The sequence below is a fragment of the Ranitomeya variabilis genome, chromosome 4 (assembly GCF_051348905.1).
Source record: "Ranitomeya variabilis isolate aRanVar5 chromosome 4, aRanVar5.hap1, whole genome shotgun sequence".
NCBI classification, from domain to species: domain Eukaryota; kingdom Metazoa; phylum Chordata; class Amphibia; order Anura; family Dendrobatidae; genus Ranitomeya; species Ranitomeya variabilis.
The window spans coordinates 747,857,072-747,883,601 of record NC_135235.1 but is presented as its reverse complement, the minus strand read 5'-3'; the positions used below and the strand labels follow the sequence as shown (position 1 = coordinate 747,883,601).

Below are 26,530 nucleotides of genomic sequence, written 5' to 3'. Positions count from 1 at the left end.
GTCATTACACACAGAGTGATCTATTTCAAGTATTTATTTCTGTTAATGTTGATGATTATGGCTTACAGCCAGTGAAAACCCAAAAGTCATTATCTTGGTAAATTAGAATAATTAACAAAAAGCATCTGCACAGGCTCCTAAGTGTTTATAAAGATCCCTTAGTTTGTTTCAGTAGCTCCACAATCATGGGGAATACTGCTGAGTTGACTGATGTCCAGAAGGCGTCACTGGCACACTCCACAAGGAGGGGAAGCCACAAAAGGTTATTGGTAAAGAAGCACAGTGCTGTATCCAAGAATATTAATGGGAAGTTGAGTGGAAGGAAAAAGTGTGGTAGAAAAAGGTGCACAAGCAACCGGGATAACCGCAGCCTGGAGAGGATTGTTAAGAAAAGGCCCATTCAATAATGTGGGGGAGATTCACAAGGAGTGGACTGCTGCTGGAGTCATTGCTTAAAGAGCCACCACACACAGACGTATCCAGGACATGGACTACAAGTGTCACATTCCTTGTGTCAAGGCACTCATGACCAATAGACAATGCCAGAAGTGTCTTACCTGGCCAAGGAGAAAAAGAACTGGACTGTTGCTCAGTGGTCCAAGGTGGTGTTTTCAGATGAAAGTAAATTTTGCATTTCATTTGGAAATCAAGGTCCCAGAGTCTGGAGGAAGAGTGGAGAGGCCACAATCCAAGCTGCTGGAGGTCTGGTGTGAAGTTTCCACAATCAGTGATGGTTTGGGGAGCCATGTCATCTGCTGGTGTAGGTCCACTGTGTTCTATCAAGACCAAAGTCAGCGCAGCCGTCTACCAGGAAATGTTAGAGCACTTCATGCTTCCCTCTGCCGACAAGCTTTATGGAGATGGAAATGTCATTCTCCAGCAGGACTTGGCACCTGTCCACACTGCCAAAAGTACCAATACCTGGTGTACAAACAACAGTATCACTGGGCTTGATTGGCAGCAAACTCGCCTGACCTTAACCCCATAGAGAATCTATGGAGTATTGTCAGGAGGAAGATGAGAGACACCAGATCCAACAATGCAGACGAGCTGAAGGCTGCTATCAAAGCAACCTGGGCTTCCATAACCGCTCAGCAGTGCCACAGGCTGATCGCCTCCATGCCACGCCGCATTGATGCAGTAATTGATGCAAAAGGAGCTCGGTAGGCCAAAATTTCGGATTTTAAAATAATTTTTCAAGCTGGTGTTTTAAAGTGCTCTTATTTACTGAGATAATGACTTTTGTGTTTTCATTGGCTGTAAGCCATAATCATCAACATTAACAGAAATAAACAAGTGAAATAGATCACTCTGTGTGTAATGACTCTATGTAATATATGAGATTTACTTTCTGTATTGAAGAACTGAAATAAATTCACTTTTTGATGATATTCTAATTTTGTGAGAAGCATCTGTAGATAGATAATAGATAGATGATAGATAATAGATAGATGATAGATAGATAATAGATAGATAGATAGATAATAGATAGATAGATAGATAGATAATAGATAGATAGATAGATAGATAGATAGATAGATAGATAGATAATAGATAGATAGATAGATAGATAGATAGATAGATAGATAGATAGATAATAGATGATGGATGATAGATAATAGATAGATAATAGATGATAGATAGATAGATAGATAGATAGATAGATAGATAGATGGATGATGGATAGATAATAGATGATAGATAGATAGATAGATAGATAGATAGATAGATAGATAGATAGATAGATAGATAGATAGATAATAGATGATGGATGATAGATAATAGATTGATAATAGATGATAGATAATAGATAGATAGATAGATAGATAGATAGATAGATGATAGATAATAGATAGATAATAGATAGATAATAGATGATAGATAATAGACAGATGATAGATAGATAGATAGATGATAGATGATAGATAATAGATAGATAATAGATGATAGATAATAGATAGATAGATAGATGATAGATAATAGATAGATGATAGATAATAGATAGATAGATAGATAGATAATACATGATAGATAGATGATAGATAATTGGCAGTTTCATCTGGGTAATATCACCCGTTCTGACGGATGCAGCAAGCACAGACACAGGAGCACAGCAGACTCGGCGGCACATATAGCGGTACGTATATATGTGCACACACTGTGGTAGATTGTACCCGCCACACACAGAGAGCAGATGTTAGTCTCATTCTGCATAAGGAGAAGGTGGTAACCTTGGAAACGGCAATATTTAGAACTTATTTTGTTCATTATTAGACCAGTTACGTGGTGAATAGAAGATGCAGGCGGGGGGCCCGGAGGGGTGAAGGGTCTGCTCCTCCCCATCTGCAGATGTCACACTGACCAGAACACATGGAGAAGCACATTGACAGCACGCGCAATACCTATCGTGTTCAGGTGGCCATGAGGCTCCGCGTTGGCGTTGGTGGGGACATCAGAGAAACGTCGAGAGGCTGTAAGAGAGAAGCCAGGCCCGAGAGCCGGGGGTGAGGAACCCTGAGGACGGGTACAGTTCAGGGGCACAGAACATACACAGGTCATTACAGGAACCAATACATACAACATGCGGTTATAATTCACGTGTCCAGCAGACCACAAAACGGGCACGGCCCAGACAGAGGCATTACTGCCAGCACTTAAACCCCAGTGATTGAGGCGATGTAACTCCGCCCCCAAGGAACATTCCCTAAAGTAGGCACTGTGGTGAAGTTTTCAGAGAGCCCACCTCCCTTTGGCCTGGTGCGCAGGAGTATCCTGCCCACCTGGGGGTGCTAAGATGCAGGAAGGGGTCACGTAGACCATGCTTGCCTACTATCCCAAAACTGGGCCACAAATAGAGGCAAAGTTTAGCTACATTTAAAGGGATGTTTTTGACCAAAATTTGACACAGGCCCTTACCCTTTAATACATTTCTTAACTAAATAAAAAGGGGCCATATGATAGTCGTTACCAAAAAAGTTCACAAAACCCAACAAAGCAGAACAGTATGGCAGTCATACCCTCTAAGCAATCCCCCTCCAAACTGCCCCATTGAGGGCAAGAAGAGAGCACTTCCAGTTTTTGTAGAGTCACATGATTATGTCAGCCAGTCAGCAGCTCTAGAAAGGATCATGTGACAAAGACTCCTGACATGGTGTTGCTTAGGACTTCTAACTAGCGGAGAGAAATCACATGATACACCATGTGACCACTTCCTGGTTCTGTACAGTCACATGATGCATCACATGAGCCATCCTAGCCAATCAGCAGCTGAGAGATAGATCATGTGATGCAGCCCTGTCTTCTGCTTCGGGGAGCCGATGTCACATGATACTTTTCTAAGCTGTTGACTGGATAAGAGGGATCATGTGATTTTTATGGGAAGCTCTGGTGGCACATTAAAGGTCCCTGTGGTGTTTCCTGTGAGATGAATGTGTGTAGCTCTAGAAGTGACGGCTGCAGAGATAAGATAGAGAAGAAGACATAGAAGAGGAACTTTAGTGACTATTTACCATTAAAATTTACATCACTAAAAAAGAAATGACATTTAGAAAAAATAAATACGATAAAACCAGATTAGTGAATGTTGCGGATTATGATAATATTTAATCCCTCTACAGCCCTTTTATTTGGGTGCTGTATGGTGATATTATGTTAATGGGTATTATACTGTAGGTTGGTAATAGTTTAGCATTGTATTGCCCTTTTATTTGGGCACTGTATGGCAATACTTTTTAATTCCATTATAGTCTTTATTTAGGTGTTACGTGGTGGTTATATTTTACATTTATAGCTCTTTTATTTTGGCACTTTATGTTGATATTATATAATCCCTTTTTTTGGGTGCTATATTGTGGTAATAATTCAGCACTTGATAGCACTATTACAGGGGTATTGTGTAGCTGATTGGATTTAGCCTTGTATTGTGTAGAAACAAGTCTTCGTGAAGACGCCTCCTTAAAATATGGATAGTAACGGCAGCCGCCACCCTGTAGATGGTTCCAGCCCCGAGCACTCAGAGACTCAGTCTCCACAGCAGCAGGATATGCAGCTTTGTAAATTCTCAGCACGTTGCAAAAAAATCAGAGCAATAGATTCCGATCAACAACTTCAACATTAGTATCAGACACAATGTGAATAATAACTGGGGGGATCGGAGCAGCAATGTGGACCCTGTGTCTATATTATTAAAGTCAAAGAGTATCCGTCGTGAATGCAAATAAAGCAAGGAATCAATGAGTTGAGTAGCCGGAGGTCAATCTAAGTAAGAAAATGTTGCTCACAAAAGTCGTGCCAGAATTATTGATGTGTAATGCCACATATGCCGTCTCCAAAATTTATCAAGCTATCAGTAAGCCCACCAAAATAATGCAGGCCGTCTGACCACAACTTTACGTATAACATCTTCATCTCCTCCGGAACTAAAGCCCCAACCGATATCAGCCGACAGTCTAATGTGTACTACCAACACGACTCTCTCCCCAGGTCCCTTTTCGGACTGTTGAATACTTTGTCCTTGATAAATCCAAAGGAGTCTGGTGGCATCTCTCTCATGAAGAAGACTGGAGCGCACGGCAGAGCCAACTGACCCTGTATATGGAGGATTCGGGAGAGATATCTGTTGGTCGAACAATCGTTCAGCCAACAGCTATGAAGTGCGTATGGGTAGCTTTACAGAGATGATGCTATCGTACAATCAATGGACAGAGGTTTAGATTTTTTTATTTATGGGCATGAGAGATTTTGTCGAAGATAACATTGATAAGACATTGATGACATTGATCTGACTCCATCCTACCACTGGCATCCATATCCTCACTCCACGACACAGACAGTGCCGCTGCTTTCTACAATGCCACTGTTGTATCAGATATTGACACGGTTGCCCTCTCGTCCATGGCAGAATGCGACGTATCAATAGACAACCCTGGCACAATAACATTACTAAAAAGCTCCGGCAAGTGTCCAGGGTTGCAGAGCGGCATTGGAAGAAAACACACCTGCAAGATGACTTCACTGCATTCAAACAAGCAACACTCACTTTTAAATCTGCTCTCACCTCTGCTAAACAGGCCTACTTCACAACCCTCGTATCCTCCCTATCTTACAACCCCAAACAGTTATTCAAAACCTTTAACTCCCTCCTCCACCCCCCATTGCCCCCTCCAACCTCCCTCATCTCTGCTGAGGACTTTGCCACACACTTTAAAAATAAGATCAACGAGACAAGGCAAGTCTTCATTGTTCAACCACCACAACCCTTTTGTATACCTGACCAATGCCCAAACCCCATAACCTCCCTATCCAACATCACTGAAGGGGGGCTTAATTGTCGCCTCTCCAAATCGCACCTCACCACCAGTGCGCTCGACACCATCCCATCTCCTCCCCAACCTCGCCACCACACTTATCCCATCCCTAACCCACCTCTTCAACCTATCACTAATTTCTGGCACCTTCCCTTCTGCTTTCAAACATGCCACAATCACGCCTATCTTTAAAAAGCCAACCCTCGATCCAACTGCTATGTCCAGCTATCGCCCAATATCGCTGCTCCCATTTGCTTCCAAACTCCTGGAGCAGTACGTCCACTCTGAACTTTCCTCCCACCTCTTATCTAACTTGCTCTTTGACAATCTACAATCTGGTTTCTGCCCCATCACTCAACTGAGACAGCCCTGACCAAAATCACTAACGACCTACTTACCGCCAAAGCTAACGGACAATACTCTGTACTCCTCCTTCTAGACCTGTCCTCTGCTTTCGACACAGTTGACCACTACCTCCTACTACAGATCCTCTCCTCCTTTGGCATCAAAGGCCTCACCCTATCCTGGATCTCCTTGTACCTTTCCAACTGCACATTCAGCGTCTCCCACTCCCACACTACCTCCTCATCCCACCCTCTCTCTGTTGGAGTCCCCCAAGGCTCTGTTCTAGGACCCCTACTCTTCTCAATCTATACACTTGGCCTGGGACAACTCATAAAGTCCTATGGATTCCAGTACCACCTCTATGCTGATGACACTCAGATCTACCTCTCTGGCCCAGACGTCACCGCTCTGCTGTCCAGAATCCCAGAGTGTCTATCAACCATATCCTCCTTCTTCTCCTCTTGCTTCCTCTGCCTCAGAGTAACGTTTGACTCTGCCCTGTCCTTCAAACCACACATCCAAGCTCTGTCAACCTCCTGTCCCCTCCGGCTCAAAAATGTCTCCAGAATCCATCCTTTCCTCAACCATCAATCTACTAAAATGCTTGTTCATGCCTTCATCATCTCCCACCTTGACTACTGCAACATCCTTTTCTGCAGCCTCCCTGCTAACACCCTTGCACCTCTCCAGTCCATCCTTAACTCTGCTGCCCGACTAATTCATCTCTCTCCTCGCTACTCCTCCGCTCCCCCCTCTGCAAATCTCTTCACTGACTCCCATTCCCTCAGCGTATCCAGTTCCAATTACTAATACTAACCTACAAAGCCATCCATAACCTGTCTCCTCCATATTTCTCTGAATTAATCTCCCGATATCTTCCCTTACGTAATCTCTGGTCCTCCCAAAACCTCCTTCTCTCCTCCACACTTATTCGCTCCTCATCCAATCGCCTCCAAGACTTCTCCCGAATATACCCCATCTTCTGGAATAATCCTTTGCCCCAACACGTCCGACTATCAACCACATTCGGATACTTCAGACGGAGCCTGAAAACCCATCTCTTCAGGAAAGCCTACAGCCTGCACTGACCCCGCTGCCTCCTCATCACTACTGAAGCTACCGCCTCACCAACACCGGAGCTCCTGCAACCCCCAACCTACTGTCTCCTTCCCCCATAATCCTGTAGAATGTAAGCCCGCAAGGGCAGGGTCTTCGCCACTCTGTATCAGTCTGTCATTGTTAGTTTGTTTACTGTAAGTAATATCTGTAACTTGTATGTAACCCCTTCTCATGTACAGCACCATGGAATCAATGGTGCTATATAAATAAATAATAATAATAATAATAAGACTCAAAAAATACTTAGTAACTGACTTAGAAAGAAAATTTGTTGACCATGGAGATTATTTTGATTTTGGTCATGAGAAATAAAACTTTGGAATAAGAGGCTCTTGTAGAAGAGATTTAAATTTTTGGAAATCTTCAATATTTTTGAAGGATATGAATTCCCACTGAAGACATCTTCTGGTATATCACTTAAGTCAACAAAACTTCTGAAATAAAGGCTCTTGTAGAGATTCCAATTTTTGGAAATCTCCGATATTTTCGAATGACATAAGTTCCCATGGAAAACATCTGATTTATCACCTAAGTCAATAAAACTTCGGATGTAGAGGCTCTTGTTGAAGAGATTCCAATTTTTGGAAATCTCCGATATTTTCGAAATACATAAATTCCCACGGAAGACATCTGATTTATCACCTAAGTCAATGAAACTTCGGAAGTATAGGCTCTTGTTGAAGAGATTCCAATTTTTGGAAATCTCCAATATTTTCAAAATACATGAATTCCCACTGAAGACACCTTCTGATTGATCACTTGAGTTCACAAAACTTCTGAAGTTGGTGGCTCTTGTAGAACAGATTCCAGTTTTTGTAAATCTCCAATATTTTCGAAAGATGAATTCCCATTGAAGACATCTTCTGATTTATCTCAGTAACAAAATTGATCTTCTGAAACTTTATTCCACCAATATCCAGAACGATTTTTCACCAATAGGAATTTTTGACAAAAAGACAAGGAGTTAATATAACATTCGGAAGACTATGAAAAGGAAGGTAACTGAAAAGATCCACAATTTTTTCACCTTCAAAATCTGAATGCAAAAAAACAACAACAAACAAACCAAAAAGTGTTGGTTAAGTTTGTGTACTTGAAGAGGTTATTATCCACAGGCTGAAGGGTCTTGCTCAGCATTCACTCAGTATCTCTTTGGAAGCACAGCATGGAGGATTTGCCTGAAAGACTTGTAATTATTGTCATCCAACCTTGTGACACAAGCGGCTTTGAAATGTCAGCGCGGCGTCCGGATGGCTTCCTGTAATCATACGGTTCCTATCTGTAAAAAAAAAAATTCATAGCAAGAGGGCTATTTGTGTGGGCGAAAGGAAAATCCAAGAGGTGGGGGGCACCACTTATGGTTACATACATGGAAAGCTGGAACTTCTTTGATCTGTATATCAAGGATTCTTCTTAAAGGGAAGCTTGACCTTTGGGGTTATGCTGGTAGATAATATTGTAGAATAAATTAAAGAACAATGACCTGAGATAACAATTATATTGGGTTTAGCCTACAGGTAATAGGATCAATTCCAATTAAACCTTAGAAATTTTCATGTGCTGAGAGTCTGGACCTCATCGATGATTATCTTCAAGGAATGAAAAGATGCTATCAAGATGTGTTGAAACATTGATTAGGCTTCTGCATAAATGTTTGGACTTTATAAGTCTTATTTTCTGTGTTCCCCCGATTACATTTTCAAAAATATTGAATGGTGGTGGAAACCAAAGGTTCCAGTAAACTTTAGACTACAGCTGATATGTTAAGATAGATAAATGTTAACCTTTCTTTTTTAGTTGACCGGAAAAAAGTTAGCTTTGTTTAAATTATTCATATGGTAGATCATTCTTACAAACGATCTTTTATTCTAGAAAGATTTTTTCTTGAAGGAAAATAACCAAGAAGATCTTCCATCCTTTGTGCTTAAAAATGTAAAATGAGGTTGAACAATGGGGTTGACGAAGCTGTTGGTCACTAGATGAGTCAACCATCTGATATGTATTGCCCTTTTGAAGATCAAAGAAAACCAAACTGATTGTCTAGTGGCTCCCTACCAAATTATCAGATTGGATTAAAGCTGGGAAAAAATGATGATTTTAACCATAACGATTGCTTGCCGGGTAGGATCTAACAACCATTGAAAAGCTATCATTGTCCATAAGGAAGTTGGTCATGTTTGATTTTTCTAACGATAGATGGAAAAAAGATCTTCCTTTCTTACAAAACATTCATGAAAGATCTTTCCTGGAAGGAACATTTCCTGAGAGATTTTCTTTCCTTTGTCCTTACAAATGTGAAGCCAGACTGAAAGCCTGTAAATCAAATATGGAGAAAAATGTACATGGTGGCCTCAGTGAAGCCACTTTAAAGACAAAAGAAAAACCCTGAAGTTTAAAGGTGTCGAACCGGATTAGGCAAAAGTTGATGGTTTTACCCAAAATGCAAGCTTGTCACGTAGACTAACAACCAACGACCACATTTGCCATCATCATTGTCAGTAAAGAAGTGAGACATCTTTGATGTTTCTCATGATAGACGAAAGCAAGGTCATACTTTCCTTACAAAAATTATCTTTCATCCAACACTATGAGATAGATCTTATGTCTTTAAAAATATATAGCCAAGTAGAACAACGGTAATGGGCCAAAATGTGTATGACTTCATCGATGAAGCAATTTTTCACCAGATGGTTGCTCAACATTCTAATGTGTTTGGAAACTCGACGACTCAAATAAAACCAAATTGAAGAAAACCAAGGTCTAATATGACTAAAGTTGACAAATATGGATGATTTTAGCAAAAGCAATTGCTTGTCAGAATTTAACAAACAACAATCATTTTTGCTAACCAAAGACAAATCATCATTGTCTATAAAGATGTTGGCCATTTTTTTATTTTTTCATGATAGTCAGAAAAAAAGATCTTTCATCCACAATTCATCTTTCTTTGAAAGAACATTCCCAGGAAGATCATGCGTCCTTTGTTCTTAAAAACATATCCACAGGTTGAACAGCTGTTATGGCCTTGTGGACTAAAGTTTGTATGAAGCAAATAATGATTGTTCAACAATCTAATGTGTATGGCCACTTTGGGGCTCAGATATAACCAGGATGGAAGAAATCTAAGACTTTTGTTGACAAATGAGTGGAGCAGGCTGCTGCGAGAGGTGGTGACGAGTTCTCCTTCAATGGAAGTCTTCAAACAGAGGCTGGACAGACATCTGTCTGAGATGGTTTAGTGACTCCTGCATTGAGCAGGGGGTTGGACATGGTGAACCTTGAAGTTCCTTCAAACTTTAACATTCTATGATGCTATGAAAGCTGGAAAATTTTAATCCTAACAAACGTTTGGTCAAATTTAACAACCATTTTTCCCAATCGAAGACTCACCATTATTGTTTGGAAAGAAGTCATCTGCATTTGAGTACTTTAACCTGTACATGTTCCACAATTCCACAAAGGACTTTTTGTCCCTCTCGAGTGATCATCACTTCTGCGTTGTTTCTTTCTGCTTAAATGGACATGTATGGCCAATTGGAAACAAAATCTGTTGTTCATCGGACAAACGTGCCTTCAACGGTTGCTCGAGCATCAGTCTGTCAATTCTGTGACATACCGAAGAGGTTATTTTGGGATGACACGGTCTTCAACACAATGACAGCTCTTTGACATGACTCCATTCCTGTTAGCACGGGGCTTGTTAGACGTCATCTTGGTCATCGTTGAGCCTTGGTTACAGAAGGAAGTCATAGATTATATGTAAATATCACCTGCCTGTTACATTTAATAAGAGCAGAGTATTTTCGATGTGGCACGCCGAGACGCATCGCCTGACTTTCCTGCAATTTGCTTTGAAACAAAATACCAAAGTGCTTTTATGTTTCGCCCGCTGAACGCGGTAGCTGAGGTTAAATAAACCTTGTAACTGGCAAAGAGTCAACAAAAAAAGAGGAAACTCTCGGTAACAAAGGCTCAAACAGACCCAGATATTTACTTCATTCTCCAAGAATGAGGCTAATGAATAAACACAGCTCTTCACAGAAGCTACAACCTCCGATTGGATGAACAATGCATTCGACTACATTGTCTTTATTCATCACAGTCTAAAAATGTATCAGCTGTCGCCATGGCGACCTCCAATAACAATAGCATAGGCTTCACGGAGTTTGGGTACAGATGACTCCCCAGTCTTTCTATCTATTGAAGTACAAGATAACTTAGTAATTCATAGTAATTTCCACAGCTGAATCTATAAAAGAAAATCCCACCGCCCACCACCAAATCGGAGGGACATGGAAGGGAACCTCCAGAGATTTTTATTGTATTTCTAGTTTTTATGAAAGGACTGACTTTTCTTAGTCAAAAATCAAATAGTTGCCTAGCAAAAGCCACCACTAGTGGGTCACGCCACATCCACATGATATAGCATGGTGTGAGGTTCCCTGCAACTCGAAGGCAGGGAATGACTGCCGGTCTCTATAGGATGGACATAGATTTTATGATGTAGAGTAGACGGTGGTAAGGAAGATCAGTTCGAAAGACATACGTCTAAGTACATTAGTGGATTTATGCTTTGTTTGTCTAGTTTTTGGTGTTTTTTATGTATGCCTGAATTTTTTTCACCAATTTTTCGACCTTCTGTTTGCTCAAAAAAGTAGCAAAAAAGTTGAAGACAAAGAGCGCTTTTGATTTTATGCAATATTCATGAACAATGTGTGACTTTCTGAAGAATTTGGGGCAAAAATGGACAATGAATATCATAAAAAAAGAAAAGTAAAATAAAAAACCCATGTATGATGAATCAAGCCTATAGTGTCAGTATTGGACAGTTTTAGTTGTTGATAGTTATGGACAAGTATCAGGTAAAATTACTGTTGAGGTGCTCAAACACAGGCCAAGTGTCTGGTAGCATAGATGTCTCTCGAATAATAGTGGAGTCTGAACATTTTTGGAATACTCATCATTTAATAGAAATTTATATGACATTTTGTCTGACCGAAAGATGACCAAGCCAAGTCGTGCATCTACCATGTATGACAAGCTCATATCAAGGTGTTTCGAGAAGACTTATTTTTTTCCACAAGCAGGGCCGCCATCAGGGCATTACTACCCTTACTTGTGTAAGGGGCCAGCTGAGCAGAAGCAAAGAGGAGGGGCCCGGACTGGCTGAGACACGCGGCCCCTGTTCTTTTGCTTCTGCTCACCAGGTGGTTTAAAATAGACTTTATTTGTGATCAGGGGTGGAATTCAGATGCTTCTGCAGAACCAGTTGCAGTTAACCGTCAAGAAAAAGTGCTTTGGTCCAGTTCTAATGTTGGCATCTGCGCTCACAAGCAAGCATGAGAGTGTGCGCACACAGGGTCTTCAGTAACAAGTTTGAAAGGGCCGCCGCGGCGCGTTCTATATACATTATATAAGTGATACTGCAACTCTGCTGTATATACATATTATATAGATGATACTGTGACTGGTGTGTATAGTCACAGTATCACCTATGTAAGATATATACAGCAGTATCTCCTATATATTGTATTTATAGCAGTTGCAGTATCCACTATAACATGTATACAGCAGTATATATACATCATATAGGTGATATTGTGACTGCTATAATTACAATATATAGGAGATACTGCTGTATATATGTTGCATTGGTGATACTGCGACTATACACACCAGTCACAGTATTACCTATATAATATACAGAATATTCGGAGCATCACCTACTGTATATAATGCATATACAACTCTCTATATACCAGGTTTGGCAGATACGCGTTACGGCCATCACCTTTCAGGGCTAATATAGAGCATTAGTGATGTGCGAGTATACTCGTTGCTTTGATTTTCCCGAGTATGCTCGGGTGGTCTCCCGAGTATTTGTGAGTGCTCGGAGATTTAGATATTTGTCCACGCAGCTGCATGATTTATGGCTTTCCAGCCTGAGTACATGTGGGGGTTGCCTGGTTGCTAGGGAATCCCCACATGTGTTCAAGCTGTCTAGCAGCCGCAAATTATGCAGCTGTGTCAACAAAAACTAAATCTCCGAGCAGTCACAAATACTCGGAGACCACCCAAGTATCCTCGTTGCTCGATCATGGGGCTGGATGGAGACAGATAGGGCAGGATGGAGACACATGGGGCAGGATGAATACGATGCCACAGATGGGTCTGGATCATGGGACAGATGGGGCAGGATCATGGGACAGATGGGGCTGGATGGAGACAGATGGGGCCAAATGGGGAGATCATATGGGGCAGGATGGGACATCACATGGGGAGAATGGATACTCATGAGGGCAGGATTGAAGAACATATGGATGGAGAAAGGAATGAGACACAAGGAGGTTAAGGGATATTATCACTGCAATCATGTATTTTATTTTTTGAGGATACTGTTTTCAAATGGGGGGGGGGTCCTGTGACTGTGCATAGCGACATTATGTCGCCTTTTTTCTACAGCTGGTGTAGTGTAGAAGTTGGGAAAAATTAAATAATGTGCTCTGCAAGTGGTGCTCTAGATAACTGTGAAATTTCCTGCAGAGACAAGCCCTGGCTGGAAGAAGTGATGGCGGTTTGTGCTGGATGAAGATGAAAAGCGAAGTTGAAGGACTTCACCTGGAGATGTCCCTGGTGAGTCAGTGTGTTACCTGTACACTGACATTATACAGAGGTCCTGTGTATAATGTCACCAGTGATCACTGTATTACCTTTACACTGACACTGTATACAGAGCTCCTGTGTATAATGTCACTGGTAATCCCTGTATTATCTGTACACAGACACTATATACAGAGCTCTTGTGTATAATGCCACTGGTGATCCTTGTATTACCTGTACACTGACACTATATACAGAGCTCCTATGTATAATGTCATTGATCACTGCATAACCTGTACACTGATACTGTATACAGAGCTCCTGTGTATAATGTCACCGGTAATCACTGTATTACCTGTACACAGACACTGCATACTAAGTACAGATCTCCTGTGTATAATGGCACTTATGGAGATATTAGTATTATATTTTTTTGTAACTGATCAGAATTGTAGTATTTGGTCACTATGTCGTGGTAATATGTGGTCCGGCCATGGTGTGGCTGTATTTGTTCCTTGTATGTGGTATTATAGGTCACTATGTAGTGGCAATATGTTGTCTGGTCATGGTGTGGTGGTATTTATTCCTTGTATGTGCTATTATTCGGTCACTGTGGTGGTAATATGTTGTGTGGTCATGGTGCGTTGGAATTTGTCCCTTGTATATGGTATTATTGGTCATTATAAACAATGAAAAAAATACAAATATACCTAAATTGTATTGGATAATTTAACAAATGATTAATAGGTTAGAGTAGAGTAGGGCTTAGCCAAAAGAGTCTACCTTGTCATGGTGGCAGATTAAAAAATCCTTTGGCCAAAACAAAAGCTGCTGGCTGTATGTGTGATCTGGTGATGGGAACTGTTAATGTGTGATCGATGAGGATGTGGTGCAGAAGTGAAGTTTTTCCAAGAGAGGATGGTGGGACTGTTGACAGTCTGGGTTGGGGGTGGAGCCTGGGCCGAGTCTCAAGGGGGCCCAAATAATGTTGCCAGTATGGAGCTTCAAAGTTCCTAGTGGCAGCCCTGCCTACAAGGCACAATATTCCAGATCTGGGCTTGAAGATAACTTGAGATGTGTCCTAAACCATGACATGTAAAGTCAAATCTGTTTGAATGAATTAGTTGGCAACAGTTCTTCACCAGATGATCAAATGTTGATGACCACTTCAAGGCTCGAAGAAAGCCAAGGTATAGTGTAAAGGTGCCTTAAAAGATTAGACTAAAGTTGACAGCATTGATAATTTTAACCATAAAGAATATGTGTCTGGTGGAATTTAATAACCAACAAACAAATGTTTGGTGCAAATCTTGGATTGAAGCTAACTTGAGATGTTACCTAAAGCAAGACATGTGAAGTCGAATCCTTTGGCATAGACTCAGTGGTACCTTGTGTAGCTGCAGGTGAAACAATACTTCACGAGATGATCGTCCAATGATCTAATGTGTAAGGTCATTTCGAGACTAGGAGAAAACTGTTGACCCATGGTCAATATGCTTGTGGGTCACTTCAAGGTTGTGTTTGACTACAGTTGACATTTCCCTCCAGTTGAACGAATTTTAGACATGGAACTTGAAAATCCAGCCCATTCAGCTGACAACAGTACCTTCTGAGACCCCAATACACGATTGTTCTTCATACATATGTTTTCAACCATGTGTGTTGTGTGAAGTCAGTTTCTGGCATTGAAATTCAACATGTCCAATCCTTCTTCTGACAGAGTTGGCAGGCCCCCATACACAAAAGGAAGTTTTTCAGTTCCACCTAAATCACCAGATTCAGCTGACTTCTGTCCAAAGTATATAAAGACTCTAGAGGAGTTGTCCTATTTCAATAAATATCTCATAAATGTGCATCCCACTATGGAGAATGAGGCCTCTTCTTGTGTCTATGGCAAAATATAGGTGGCTGCACCTTTATGGCTCTGTCCATTCAATGTTATGTGCGCTCCAAAAACTGAGGGCCCTGTTCTTGCCCTCATCCATCAGACATTCGGGATATGCTTGTTTCTACGATACTGGTATAAGAATTGTCTGAGCCAACCTCAGCTTTTTTTGACATCCCAGCTTTCAAACATTGTCACGGGCTGGAATGACGAGTCGGCCAATGTTTACCGACATCTCATCTGCTCGGAGCCCATATCTGGAGACACATTGCAGCCCCTTCCTCCAGCGCACACGACGGCTACAAAAGAAAGTGTCATTGCACAATTAATAGTCATAATGGGAGAACAATACGAGAGCACGTACAAGGGAGGACTGGGGAAGATGTAATCAAGGCGCACTTCATTCAGAAGGAATACATTACAGTCCCGACATTCTCTGGATTGTTGTTCGTGAGGCAAAGTAATCATCGTCATTTCGCAGGAAAGGTTCATCCATTGATTGACTTATTCAAAGAACCTTAACATCATCTAGATAAATGCCCGCACAATGGCCAAACCTGAAAACTACACCTAGTTCACCTGAGATGTCCCACTGATGGCATATGTCAGGAGACACCAGGATCATGCGTGTTGCACTCAAACATGTCCAATCCTTAATTCTCAGGAGGAACAAGCCTCCAACAGAGGAGCCTATATCTCAAATATTTCTATATATCTCATATCTATCTTTAGCCTCATACTCTCTCCTGGCCATAATAGTATATTGGAGTTATTCTATGTAACAGTTACATTAAAGTATGAGTGGCCCCTTATGTATGGGGCCCCTCTGAAGCTGCAGGGTTTACATGATGCATCTGCCTATGAGATTATGTGAGAATATCGTCAAGGGAGAATTACCTGCAATTCTCCAAGGACAAAGGATAAAAGAAGGGTTGAAAATGAGTTCAGGCACCGAGCTACTTCTATTCCCCGAGAAGCCTCCTGTGTAAATCCCAGACACGAAATGTTAAAATCCACACTGCGGAATAATTCATGGCTGGGGACGTGGAGGCAAAGTAAACCCTGCCCTGTCACTTATCTGTGGAGCAGAAGGACTTCATGCAAAACTTCATACCTGCCAAAACATTGGTGATTTATCCTAAGAATAGAGGGTGCCTTTAAAGTGCAAATCAGCATTAATGTGATGCAAATGAGCTGTCTTCCCGAAGAAAGAAATTTTTCTCTTTATTGCTAGCAATTCTGGGTAGCTTCCCTATAAGTCAATGTCTGATCACTTAACAATAATGTTGAGCAAATCTTTTGAATTCGGCATTTTGCTCAAATTTGGTCAAGAAATTCTGCTGTTTGAAGACCTCCTTGCATAATAAACATACATAAGGAAAAAAAGATATATACTCAGATGGCCCTCACCTGTAAAGTTGCACAGCCCTAATCCAGTCCGGTAGTCTTCTTCAGTTTTGTCACAGGTGGGGTCTTCACTGGACCATCTTTGGCATCTTTCGGTGTCTTCATGACCTATTCAGCGCAGGTGACGCCAAAGACGTTGAAAATTGCCCAGTGAAGATCTCATCAGTGACGGTACCAAAGAAGACAGGTGAGTGTTAATTTTTGGAAGATTTTTTTTACCCCTTTCTTGGTCATTTAGAGTCCAACAAATTTTTGGATTGCAAAATATTTGCAATCTGGAGAGCCTGATTATTTTTGTGAAATTCAAGGCAAATTGCGATTAGCTCATTTCTACTCCATAGGTCTTGTCATCCTGTTGTTTCCCCATCCCTGGAGGAGCAGACCTCCACTGAGACTATCGGTGGACACAGCCCAAATGAAAGTCAAGAGCAAGACGCCTTTCTCTAAGATTCGGCAATGGGAGACCACTTATTCCTAACTCTCAGATATTCATGACCCTCAGATGTCTTCCCTTATGATGAACATTAGAAGATCAGACACATATATTGGCGAATGTCGTTAGATGATCTATAGTATGAGACGTCTTGTGTGCCTTGGCCTGACTTTTTTTTAAGTGATTCTTCCTTGTGCCCGTTCTTGAGGACTATATTCAGTCTTTTTTTCTCATCTGTGTTTCATCCAACACGTGCACATCTAACAACCGAATGCGGTCTTCAGTGTTCACTGAGCCCAGAGAGTGGCTGCATCATGCAAGCTTCGCTAGCAACAGAAAGGTTACATGGAGCGCATTGCAAATAACAATTTCATACCAGGCTGTTTGCAAGAGAAAAGCTATTAATGGAGACCAGGCGAGATCTTAACACTCTAGAGCGTCATCGCTGAACTTCTTCACCCCGGACATCCTACCCCTCTAATGCACGCTGACAAAACTACCTTTCTTATGGAGGGAGAAGAAAGATAAAATGCTACAAGTGAACCATAAGCTATTGAGGTTGATGCTTCCAGTTGGGCGCTGCCCATGATGGAGGAGACGAACAAATTGGTGTTTATGGAATTACACCAACCACCTATTAGACACAATCCATACTTTTTTGCAGGAAGCGAGAGGTCAATTTTCATAGTGTCAATGAGTTGTGTTCTCTGGCGGAGGATTTTAGTCTGGTGTTGACCATCTTCTTGGCTTTCTTACGGAATAAGTCTTACTGTCTAAGTCAGGGGGTTTAATGACAACTTGCTCTTCATTTAATCATCTCGGAAGGATAAAAAACCTAAATAAATCCTGCACAACTCTTGATGGATAATACCCGACATTTCATCATGTAACATACTGTAACTGCTGTTACAGCAAAGATCTCTTACATTCGAAGATTGGCCACCAATATTTCTCGCCTTGTTTTAACCCTTCTTCCCCATTAATATAGGCTCTTTCCTTTTTGCGCATAATATGCGTTCTTTTTCAAAAATTTGTAAGGTTGGCTGAAGTCAAGATAGTCTTGGATAAAGTTGTGAACCCTGCAAGTAGAAGATGGAAAACAAGGTCTAGAAGGAACATGTCCTTGAGGAGTAAGTAAAAAATCTCAAAACTCACTCCCAGCCAAAATAATAAGATTTTCTAAAGCCAAAGGGAATTTTATCGACAAACTATTGCTTTTACCAAAAGATCCCTTACATTCAAGGATTGGGTATTAGAATTTTCCAGCTTGGTGGGAATATTCTTGATTCTTGCCTATTTCATGGCTTCCTTTCCAATTATCTGCGAGGTTGGCTAAACCCATTTACAGATTTTATTTTCCAGACACATTTCATGATCATTAGTGGCTCCATATCTGGTCCCCTGGAGGTTTTGACCGACATACATCTAAAGTGTATGGGTATCTTCAGTCTTCGTCTGTGCGTCTGCTTTACCCTTCAGAAAATTTTGCTAAGGGATCCTGTTACTCACCAGTCCTGGCTCCAGCACCAGGCGCTGCATTTTCTTCCTACCTCAGTCAGCTCCATCTGCTCTTCTTCACGTCAGCTTACCATGGTAACCCAGTGTGCGCCTCCAATTTGACTTTTTCTGGCTTTATATGACAGTATTCAGGTAGATGGCATCCACATTGTTACTGTAGACTACTTCATTGTGCCAAACTCCTTTATACCTGCTTTAATTCTTGCGACAAACCCAGCTCTGCTTCATTGCTGAGTAACTCTGCTATACTGCTGACCAGTTCTGACTTTGAACACAGTGACAAACCCAGCTCTGCTACATTGCTGGGTAACACTGCTATTTTGATAACCAGTTATGACCTTGGATTTAGTGACAAACACAGCTCTGCTACATTGTTGGGTAGTACTGCTATTCCGCTGTCCAATTCTGAACTCTGACTTTGTGATCAACTCAGCTAAGTCACCTCTGCTGATGCTAACTCCACATTGGAATCTGTGACAAACTCAACTCTGCCACATTACTGAATCATCCCTGCTCTACTGTTGCCAACTCTTCTCTGCTACATCTCTGAGTCATCTGTGTCATACAGCTGTCAGCTCTGCATTGGACTCTGTGACAAACACAGCTCTGCTACTTCACTGAGTCAACTGCTATAACACATGCCAGTTCTGCATTAGATTCTGTGACAAACATAACCCTCTTCTTCATCAGATCCTGGAGTTCATTTCTGCATTGGACTCTGTGACAAACAAAGCTCTGCTACTTCACTGAGTCAACTGCTATAACACATGCCAGTTCTGCATTAGATTCTGTGACAAACGTAGCTCTCTTATTCTTCAGATCCTGGAGTTCATTTCTGCATTGGACTCTGTGACAAACACAGCTCTGCTACTTCACTGAGTCAACTGCTATAACACATGCCAGTTCTGCATTAGATTCTGTGACAAACTTAGCTCTCTTCTGCATCAGATCCTGTTCAGCTCTGCATTGGACTCTGTGACAAACACAGCCCTGTAATTTCTATGAGTCAAAACGTGCCAGTTCTGCATTGGACTCAGTGACAAACTTTTCCCGACAGAGCAACATATATTTTTTTTTCAAAACTGATCACACGCAGCTAATCTTCGGACATCTCGAGTGAAGGGAAAAAGGTAAGTGAGAACAGATCTGTATGAAGAGTAAAGTTCTGTTACAAAGATGAGTTTTGTAAATAATCGACGATTCTGCTCTTGCAATCAGTAAAAAATTCAAGACTTTCATTCTGTGAAATAGTGAGATCTTCTCTGCTGTTAATAGAATGTGCACCGTCCTCGGAGGATCTCCGTACCGCGCTAGAACGTTCCCGCAGAGAGCGACGTGGACTGTGATGTATCATTTGACGGCTGCTTGAAGTTGAATATTTGACAGGGATCAATAGATTTCACTCTCCTGTGGTGTCAGCCCTGTAACCAAGGAGGAGACGGTGCTTGTGACTCATGCTCTCTGCTTGTGTCTGGCATCTTCACACTCTCTTCTAATGCACCTCCAACTTCCAAGGAGCCAAAATCCAGTCAATATGATCCCAAGATATTTGTCATGACCTACAATGGGTGGCATCAAACAGAGCGGTTAATAAAATGTAACGCTTGGCTGGAGTGTTGGGAAGAAACTCACAAACCAGTAAACCATGGACAGGATGGATAATCCTGATATTTGTCATCGACACTGCTGATAAATTATCTTGAGGTGAGGAGGTTGAACCCAACCACCAGTGATCAAGGCACAGAAATTCAAGCTGTTCAGTGCTCAGAGACATGGCCAAGGTGAGGAGGCTGAACCCAACGATCACTCCTAGTATTTCCACTTACAAAATATATTAGTAAGTGGAATTAATTCAATTTTTAAACGGATTCATGGCAATTTTTATTTAGAGGAAAATTTTAAGGTGACATGTCCATGATAGCGAAGGGATTGAAGGACAATGTTTCATTGAGATGGTCATACACATTAGAAAGAATTCAATAAAACAGTGCATGGTGGTGTCCTGACTCTTCCTTGATGATAGCAGGTAAGAGATGAAAAAGGCAATTCAGGAGATCAAACATAAGCTGGCCATACTCACTAGATGAAAGTCAGACAACCCATGTATTGTGGTGTCCTGAGTCTTCTAGGATGATGGCTGTGAAGGCATCAGAGGACAATTTTTACTCACTTGGACAAAGTTAAGGTGACCATTCTCGTTAGAGGAAAGTTAGACAAATGTTGTGTGTGGTAGTGTCACAACTTTTACTGATCATAGTAGTCAAAAGATCAAAGAACAATTTTTTCATTCATCTGGTCATCTCTAATGGGGCCACACTCAGAGGAAAGTTAGACATGTGTTGTTTATGGTGGAGTCCCCACTTTTCTCCTATCGTAGAAGTCAAGGGATAGAAGAAGAATTTTCAATGAGAAGATACTCAATAGAGAGGAGTCAGACAAATATTTTCTGAGCTGGCCACCTACATTGTGACCATACTCATTAGAAGATGGTTGGATAAATGTTGTGTATGGTGGTGTCCCAACTCTTCCCTGTTGACAGCACATTTTTTTATTTAGCTGGTCATCAATAAGGTGGCCATACTGTATAGACGAGAGTTCGACAAATGTAGTATGTATGGTGGTATCTCATCCATTTTTAATGGTAGCTGTCAACGGATCTGAGGACAATTTTTATTAAGCAGGACACCTTTAAAGTGACCACACTTGATGGTGTCATGTGTCTTCAGTCAGCTAGATTTCAGGGGAAAAGAAGAAATGTGCCAAGTCAAGAACATCTACATACTTAATAAGCTTTTGGCTGCTTTCTTTTGAAGGTTTATGAGCATTGTAAGAAAGCAGGAGGTAAGGTCCAGGATGGCAGGTATGTGTCACTGAGGAAAGTAGCCTCGGTGAAATAAGTCATGGGAGAAAGTGCACCGGAAACAATAGGTTACTGAGGTAGTTTTATTCTGACTGGATTTTGGATCCGGGATTTAGGAATAACCAAAAGAGCCTGGGTGGGAAAGTTCGCTCCCATACTCCAGCCTGCGTTTTACGGGCCTAATAACAGCAGTTTGGTTAGCTCAGCAGTGTGCTTTGGGCTGGGGCTGGAGAAAGACTATTCATGGTGGAAAGTTTGTGTTGGGGTCTGAGAAATGCATGTAACAGCAAGTTGGTGTTTGATTGGTTTCCCCTTACCCAAAATAAAGGAATTTTGTTATTTATTTATGCTGAAGAAGTATGTTTTCTTTCGTGTAGCTAAAAAATTTACGAAGGACAATAAACTTTATTTTGTTTTGTTATTAAACCTGTTGCCTGTGCTACAAGAGAGCCGAAACCCCTACAGCACCTTTAGCCAGCATGGTATCTGAACACACATCTGCAAGGTTCTTCTAAACTTTATGCTAAAACGAAGCAGAACAAACTTTTTAATCAAGAATTACAAAAACATCCAAACACATTCATCCGCTAATAGACTCCTATAATGGTCGTTCTCTGCAGCCTGCTGTTTAAAAGAAAGAAACAGCATGTACCGATTCGTTATCTGACAGGTGACAGGCTGGAAAAAAAGGACTTTCTTAGAGTGTTCCTAATTTACAACAAAATTAAGAAAACGATTCAGCTTTGCAAAAAGTAAGATGTACCAAATTCAAACAAACAAGCTGCTTGATCTTCAATCGGTAGCTGGCCGGGCAGCGTCACCTCCACAAAGGCTATTTCCAGAGAACCTTGGCCAAGTATGGTCTTTGCTTGAGGGTTTGTCTGGAGTCTTGTGGGGTCTTTGAGTTTTGGAAAAAATAAATGCTAATTTTTTTTTTCGCTTTTCAAAGGAAAGTATCTTTAATTGGTTTCTTAATCTGGCTACACTTAAAGTAATTACGTTGGCATTGTTGCTTCTTTGTGTATTAATTAGATGTGGTGGGGTGTTTTTGGGCTTTGTAACTGAGGGAGTACGATTCGAACAATTGTCTTAGAGCAAAACAAAAGAAACATAATCTTTTTATAAGTTAAATTTCCCAACGAGTAAAAAAAAACTAAACTAAGTAGATAAATCCAAAGCAGCTAGTTAGCTTTCGAATATGGAGATTAGAAGTACTTTTTATTAATAGGCTTTAAGTAGCTAAATTAACCCCTATAAGAGCTTTAACCCCTTAGTGACAGAACCCACCGGGTCAATTTTTACAATTCGGACCACTGTCAGTTTATGTGGTTATAACTCTGGAACGCTTTAACGGATCCCGCTGATTCTGAGATTGTTTTCTCGTGACATATTGTACTTGTTGTCAGTGGTAAAATGTATTCGATATGACTTGCTTTTATTTATGAAAAAAACGAAAATATGGCAAAAATGTTGACAATTTTGCAACTTTGAATTTTTATGCCCTTAAATCAGAGAGATATGTCATTTAAAATAGTTAATAAACAACTTTTCCCACATGCCTACTTTACATCAGCACAATTTTGGAAACAAACTTTTTTTTTGTTGGGAAGTTAAAATGTGACCAGCAATTTCTCATTTTTACAAAACCATTTTTTTTAGGGACCATCTCACATTTGAAGTCACTTTGAGGGGTGTATATGACAGAAAATACCCCAAAATGACATCCTAAAATGTGCACCCCTCAATGTGCTCAAAACCACATTCAAGAAGTTTAATAACCCTTTACATGTTTCACAGAAACTGAAGCAATGTGGAAGGAAAAAAAATAACATTTTTTTCATAAACATTTTACTTCTTTGACAAGAGTAAAATGAGAAAATGATCCATGAACGTTGTTGTGCAATTTCTACTGAATATACCGATACCCCATATGTAGGGGTAAACCACTGTTCGGGCGCACGGCAGAGCTCGGAAAAGAAGGAGCACCGTTTGACTTTTTCAAGGCAGAATTGGCTGGAATTGAGATCAGACTCCATGTCGTGTTTGCAGAGCCCCTAATGTGCCTAAACAGTGAAAAACTCCTACAAGTGACACCATTTTGGAAACTAGACCCCCACAGGAACTTATCTAGATATGTGGTGAGAACTTTGAACCCCCAAGTGCTTCACAGAAGTTTATAGCGTAGAGCCGTGAAAATAAAAAATCATATTTTTTCCACAAAAATGATTTTTTCACTCCCCAATTTTTATTTTCCCAAGGGTAAAAGGAGAAATTAGACCCCCAAAGTTGTTGGTCAATTTGTCTTGAGTACGCTGATACCCCATATGTGGGGATAAACTATTGTTTGGGTGCATGGCAGGGCTCAGAAGGGAGGGAGCACAGTTTGACTTTTTGAACACAAAATTGGCTGGAATCAATTGTGGCGCCATGTCGCGTTTGGAGACCCCTTAATGTACCTAAACAGTGGAAACCCCCCAATTCTAACTACAACCCTAACCCCAACACACCCCTAACCCTAATCCAATCCCTAACCACGACCCTAACCCCAACACACCCCTAACCCTAATCCCAACCCTAACCATAACCACAACCATAACCCCAACACACCCCTATCCCTAATCCCATCCCTAACCATGACCCTAACCCCAACACACCCCTAACCCTAATCCCAACCCTAACAATAACCACAACCCTAACCCCAACACACCCCTAACCCTAATCCCAACGCTAACCATAACCCTAACCACAAACCTAACCCTAACACACCCCTGACCCTAATCCCAACCCTAACCGTAATCCCAACCCTAACCCTAGCCCTAACCTTAGCCCAACTCACTTTAGCCTAACTCTAACCATAATGGAAAAATTGAAATATATATGTTTTATTTTATTATTTTTCCCTAACCAAGGGGATGATAAAGGGTGATTTTATTAACTTTTTTTATTTTGATCACTGTGATAGGTAGGGTTGAGCGACCTTTAGTTTTTTAGGGTCGAGTCTTAAAAGTCGAGTCGAGTGAAATCGGCCGACCACCGTGAAAAGTCGGGTTTCGGCCGAAACACGAAACCCAATGCAGGAAATTATTATTATTTATTTATTTTTTTATTTTTTTTATTTTCTCTCTCTCTCTCTCTCTCTCTGTTGTGAACTCTGTGTTCAGGCTCCCTCTTGTGGTCACTGGTGGTATGGTGTGACTTTTGCTTTGGGCTCCCCCTGGTGGCTTTGCCTGTTATCCTGCTGGTCTCTGGCTATCAGCTGGTTCGTTATCCTCTGGGAGGTTCCTATATAGCTCTGTTTTACTTCCAATTGTTGCCGGCTGTCGATGTAATCAGTGCTACTCAGATTCCTTCTGACTACCTTGCTCCCAGTCCATGCAGGATAAGCTAAGTTTTGTTTGCTCATTTTTTGATCAGCAGTGTTTATCATGTTTTCTGTTCCAGCTTGCTAAAATGTAATTCCCTCGCTTGCTGGTTGCTCTAGTGGGCTGAGTTTCTCCCCACACACCGTTAGTTGGTGTGTGGGTTCTTGAAATCTCAGGATGGATATTTTGTAAGGGTTTTTTATTGATCGCATAGACCCCTGCTCTATTTTCTGCTTTCTAGTACTAGTGGGCCTCTTTTGCTGAATCTGATTTCATCCCTATGTATGTGCCTTCTTCTTACTTCACCGTTAATATTTGTTGGGGGCTTCTATATCTTTGGGGATTATTTCTCTGGAGGCAAGCGAGGTCTTTCTTTCTCTTTAGGGGTAGCTAGTTCCTCAGGCTGGCTCGAGACGTCTAGGAATTTTTTAGGCACGTTCACCGGCTACCTCTAGTTGTTTTGGATAGGTTCAGATTTGCGATCAGTCCAGTTACCATCTCCCTAGAGCTCGTCCTTAGTTTAATCACTTGCTGATCTATTTGTGATCCTCAGCCACTAGGGATCATAACACTCTCCCCCTCCGTCCCAGCACAGAAAATTTCGTATTGCACATTCCAAATCCCTACTGCGCACAAGCGATAACATGACGATAGGCGTTCACTCCCCTAAGACCTATGTCATCACTCTGCCCACGCTCATTCATTGGCTGAAAAAATGGCGCTAAACGCGTCATACGAAACGCGACTTTGGCGCCAAGATCGCGTACCGCATGGCCGACCCCGCACAGGGATCGGGTCGGGTTTCATGAGACGCCGACTTTGCCAAAAGTCGGCGACTTATGAAAATGAACGACCCGTTTCGCTCAACCCTAGTGATAGGGTCTATCACAGTAACCAAAATGAACCAATAGGAAAAATGTCCTATTGTTGCCTGATGCCGGCTGGCTGATCTCTATGGGTGTGTCTTTTCTCCTGGAAGAAGATGCCGGCAGCCTGGGGGACTTCATGGGAGGATTCCTGGACACCAGAGGTACCAGAAGATGATCAGGGGACCCTATTTCTCCTCTGATGCGCCATCACATCAGAGGAGAGAGTAATTAAATGGAAAATCTGACCTTTTTTTGCAGTCACCGTTATGCCATTAATGACAGCGATCGCAGCACCGAGGTGGGTAAAAACTGACCTGAATCATGTTCTCTGGGGTCTCAGCTAACCCTGGTAGCCAAGACCTGGGAGAAATTCCGACTCTGGGATCGCTATACACTTAAACTTCAGCGCCGTTAAAAAGTGACGCTGTGGTTTAAGTATAGTTAACTGCCACCGTTAAAAGATGTATCGACGGTTGTTAAGGGGTTAAGTTTTGATTTATTGACATACCGGTGCCCAGTGGAATCAGTGGACAATATTCCTTCCAGCTTTACTACCATCCGAATAGCAATACTATCTGAGATCATGGAATCCAAAGTGTGAAGAAAACAGATTATATCTTAATTACCCAGACGACTATGTTTAACAAACCAAGAAGAATTGATTTTTTATCTGTATGTTGGCTTTTGGATTTAAGTGTTGATTTCTGCTTGGTTAAGGGTACCGTCACACATTGAAATTTTCATCGCTGCGACGGCACGATTCGTGACGTCGCAGCGTCGTATAATCATCGCTCCAGCGTCGTAGACTGCGGTCACACGTTGCAAT

At 41.4% G+C, this 26,530-nt stretch overlaps 1 protein-coding gene across 21 annotated transcripts in view; it reads right to left on the bottom strand.

Annotated features, from left to right (window-relative positions):
• The window catches only part of SHISA6 (shisa family member 6), a 312,442-nt gene that overhangs the window by 195,566 nt on the left and 90,346 nt on the right, over positions 1 to 26,530 (bottom strand). For 10 of the 21 annotated variants that reach the window (XM_077254601.1, XM_077254585.1, XM_077254587.1 and 7 more), the window contains exon 4: positions 2,403 to 2,471. The exons of the other annotated variants lie outside the window; for them this stretch is intronic. In XM_077254601.1, the coding sequence (XP_077110716.1) occupies positions 2,403 to 2,471 (69 nt within the window). The remainder of the gene's footprint in view (positions 1 to 2,402; positions 2,472 to 26,530) is intronic. 21 annotated transcript variants of the gene reach the window in all.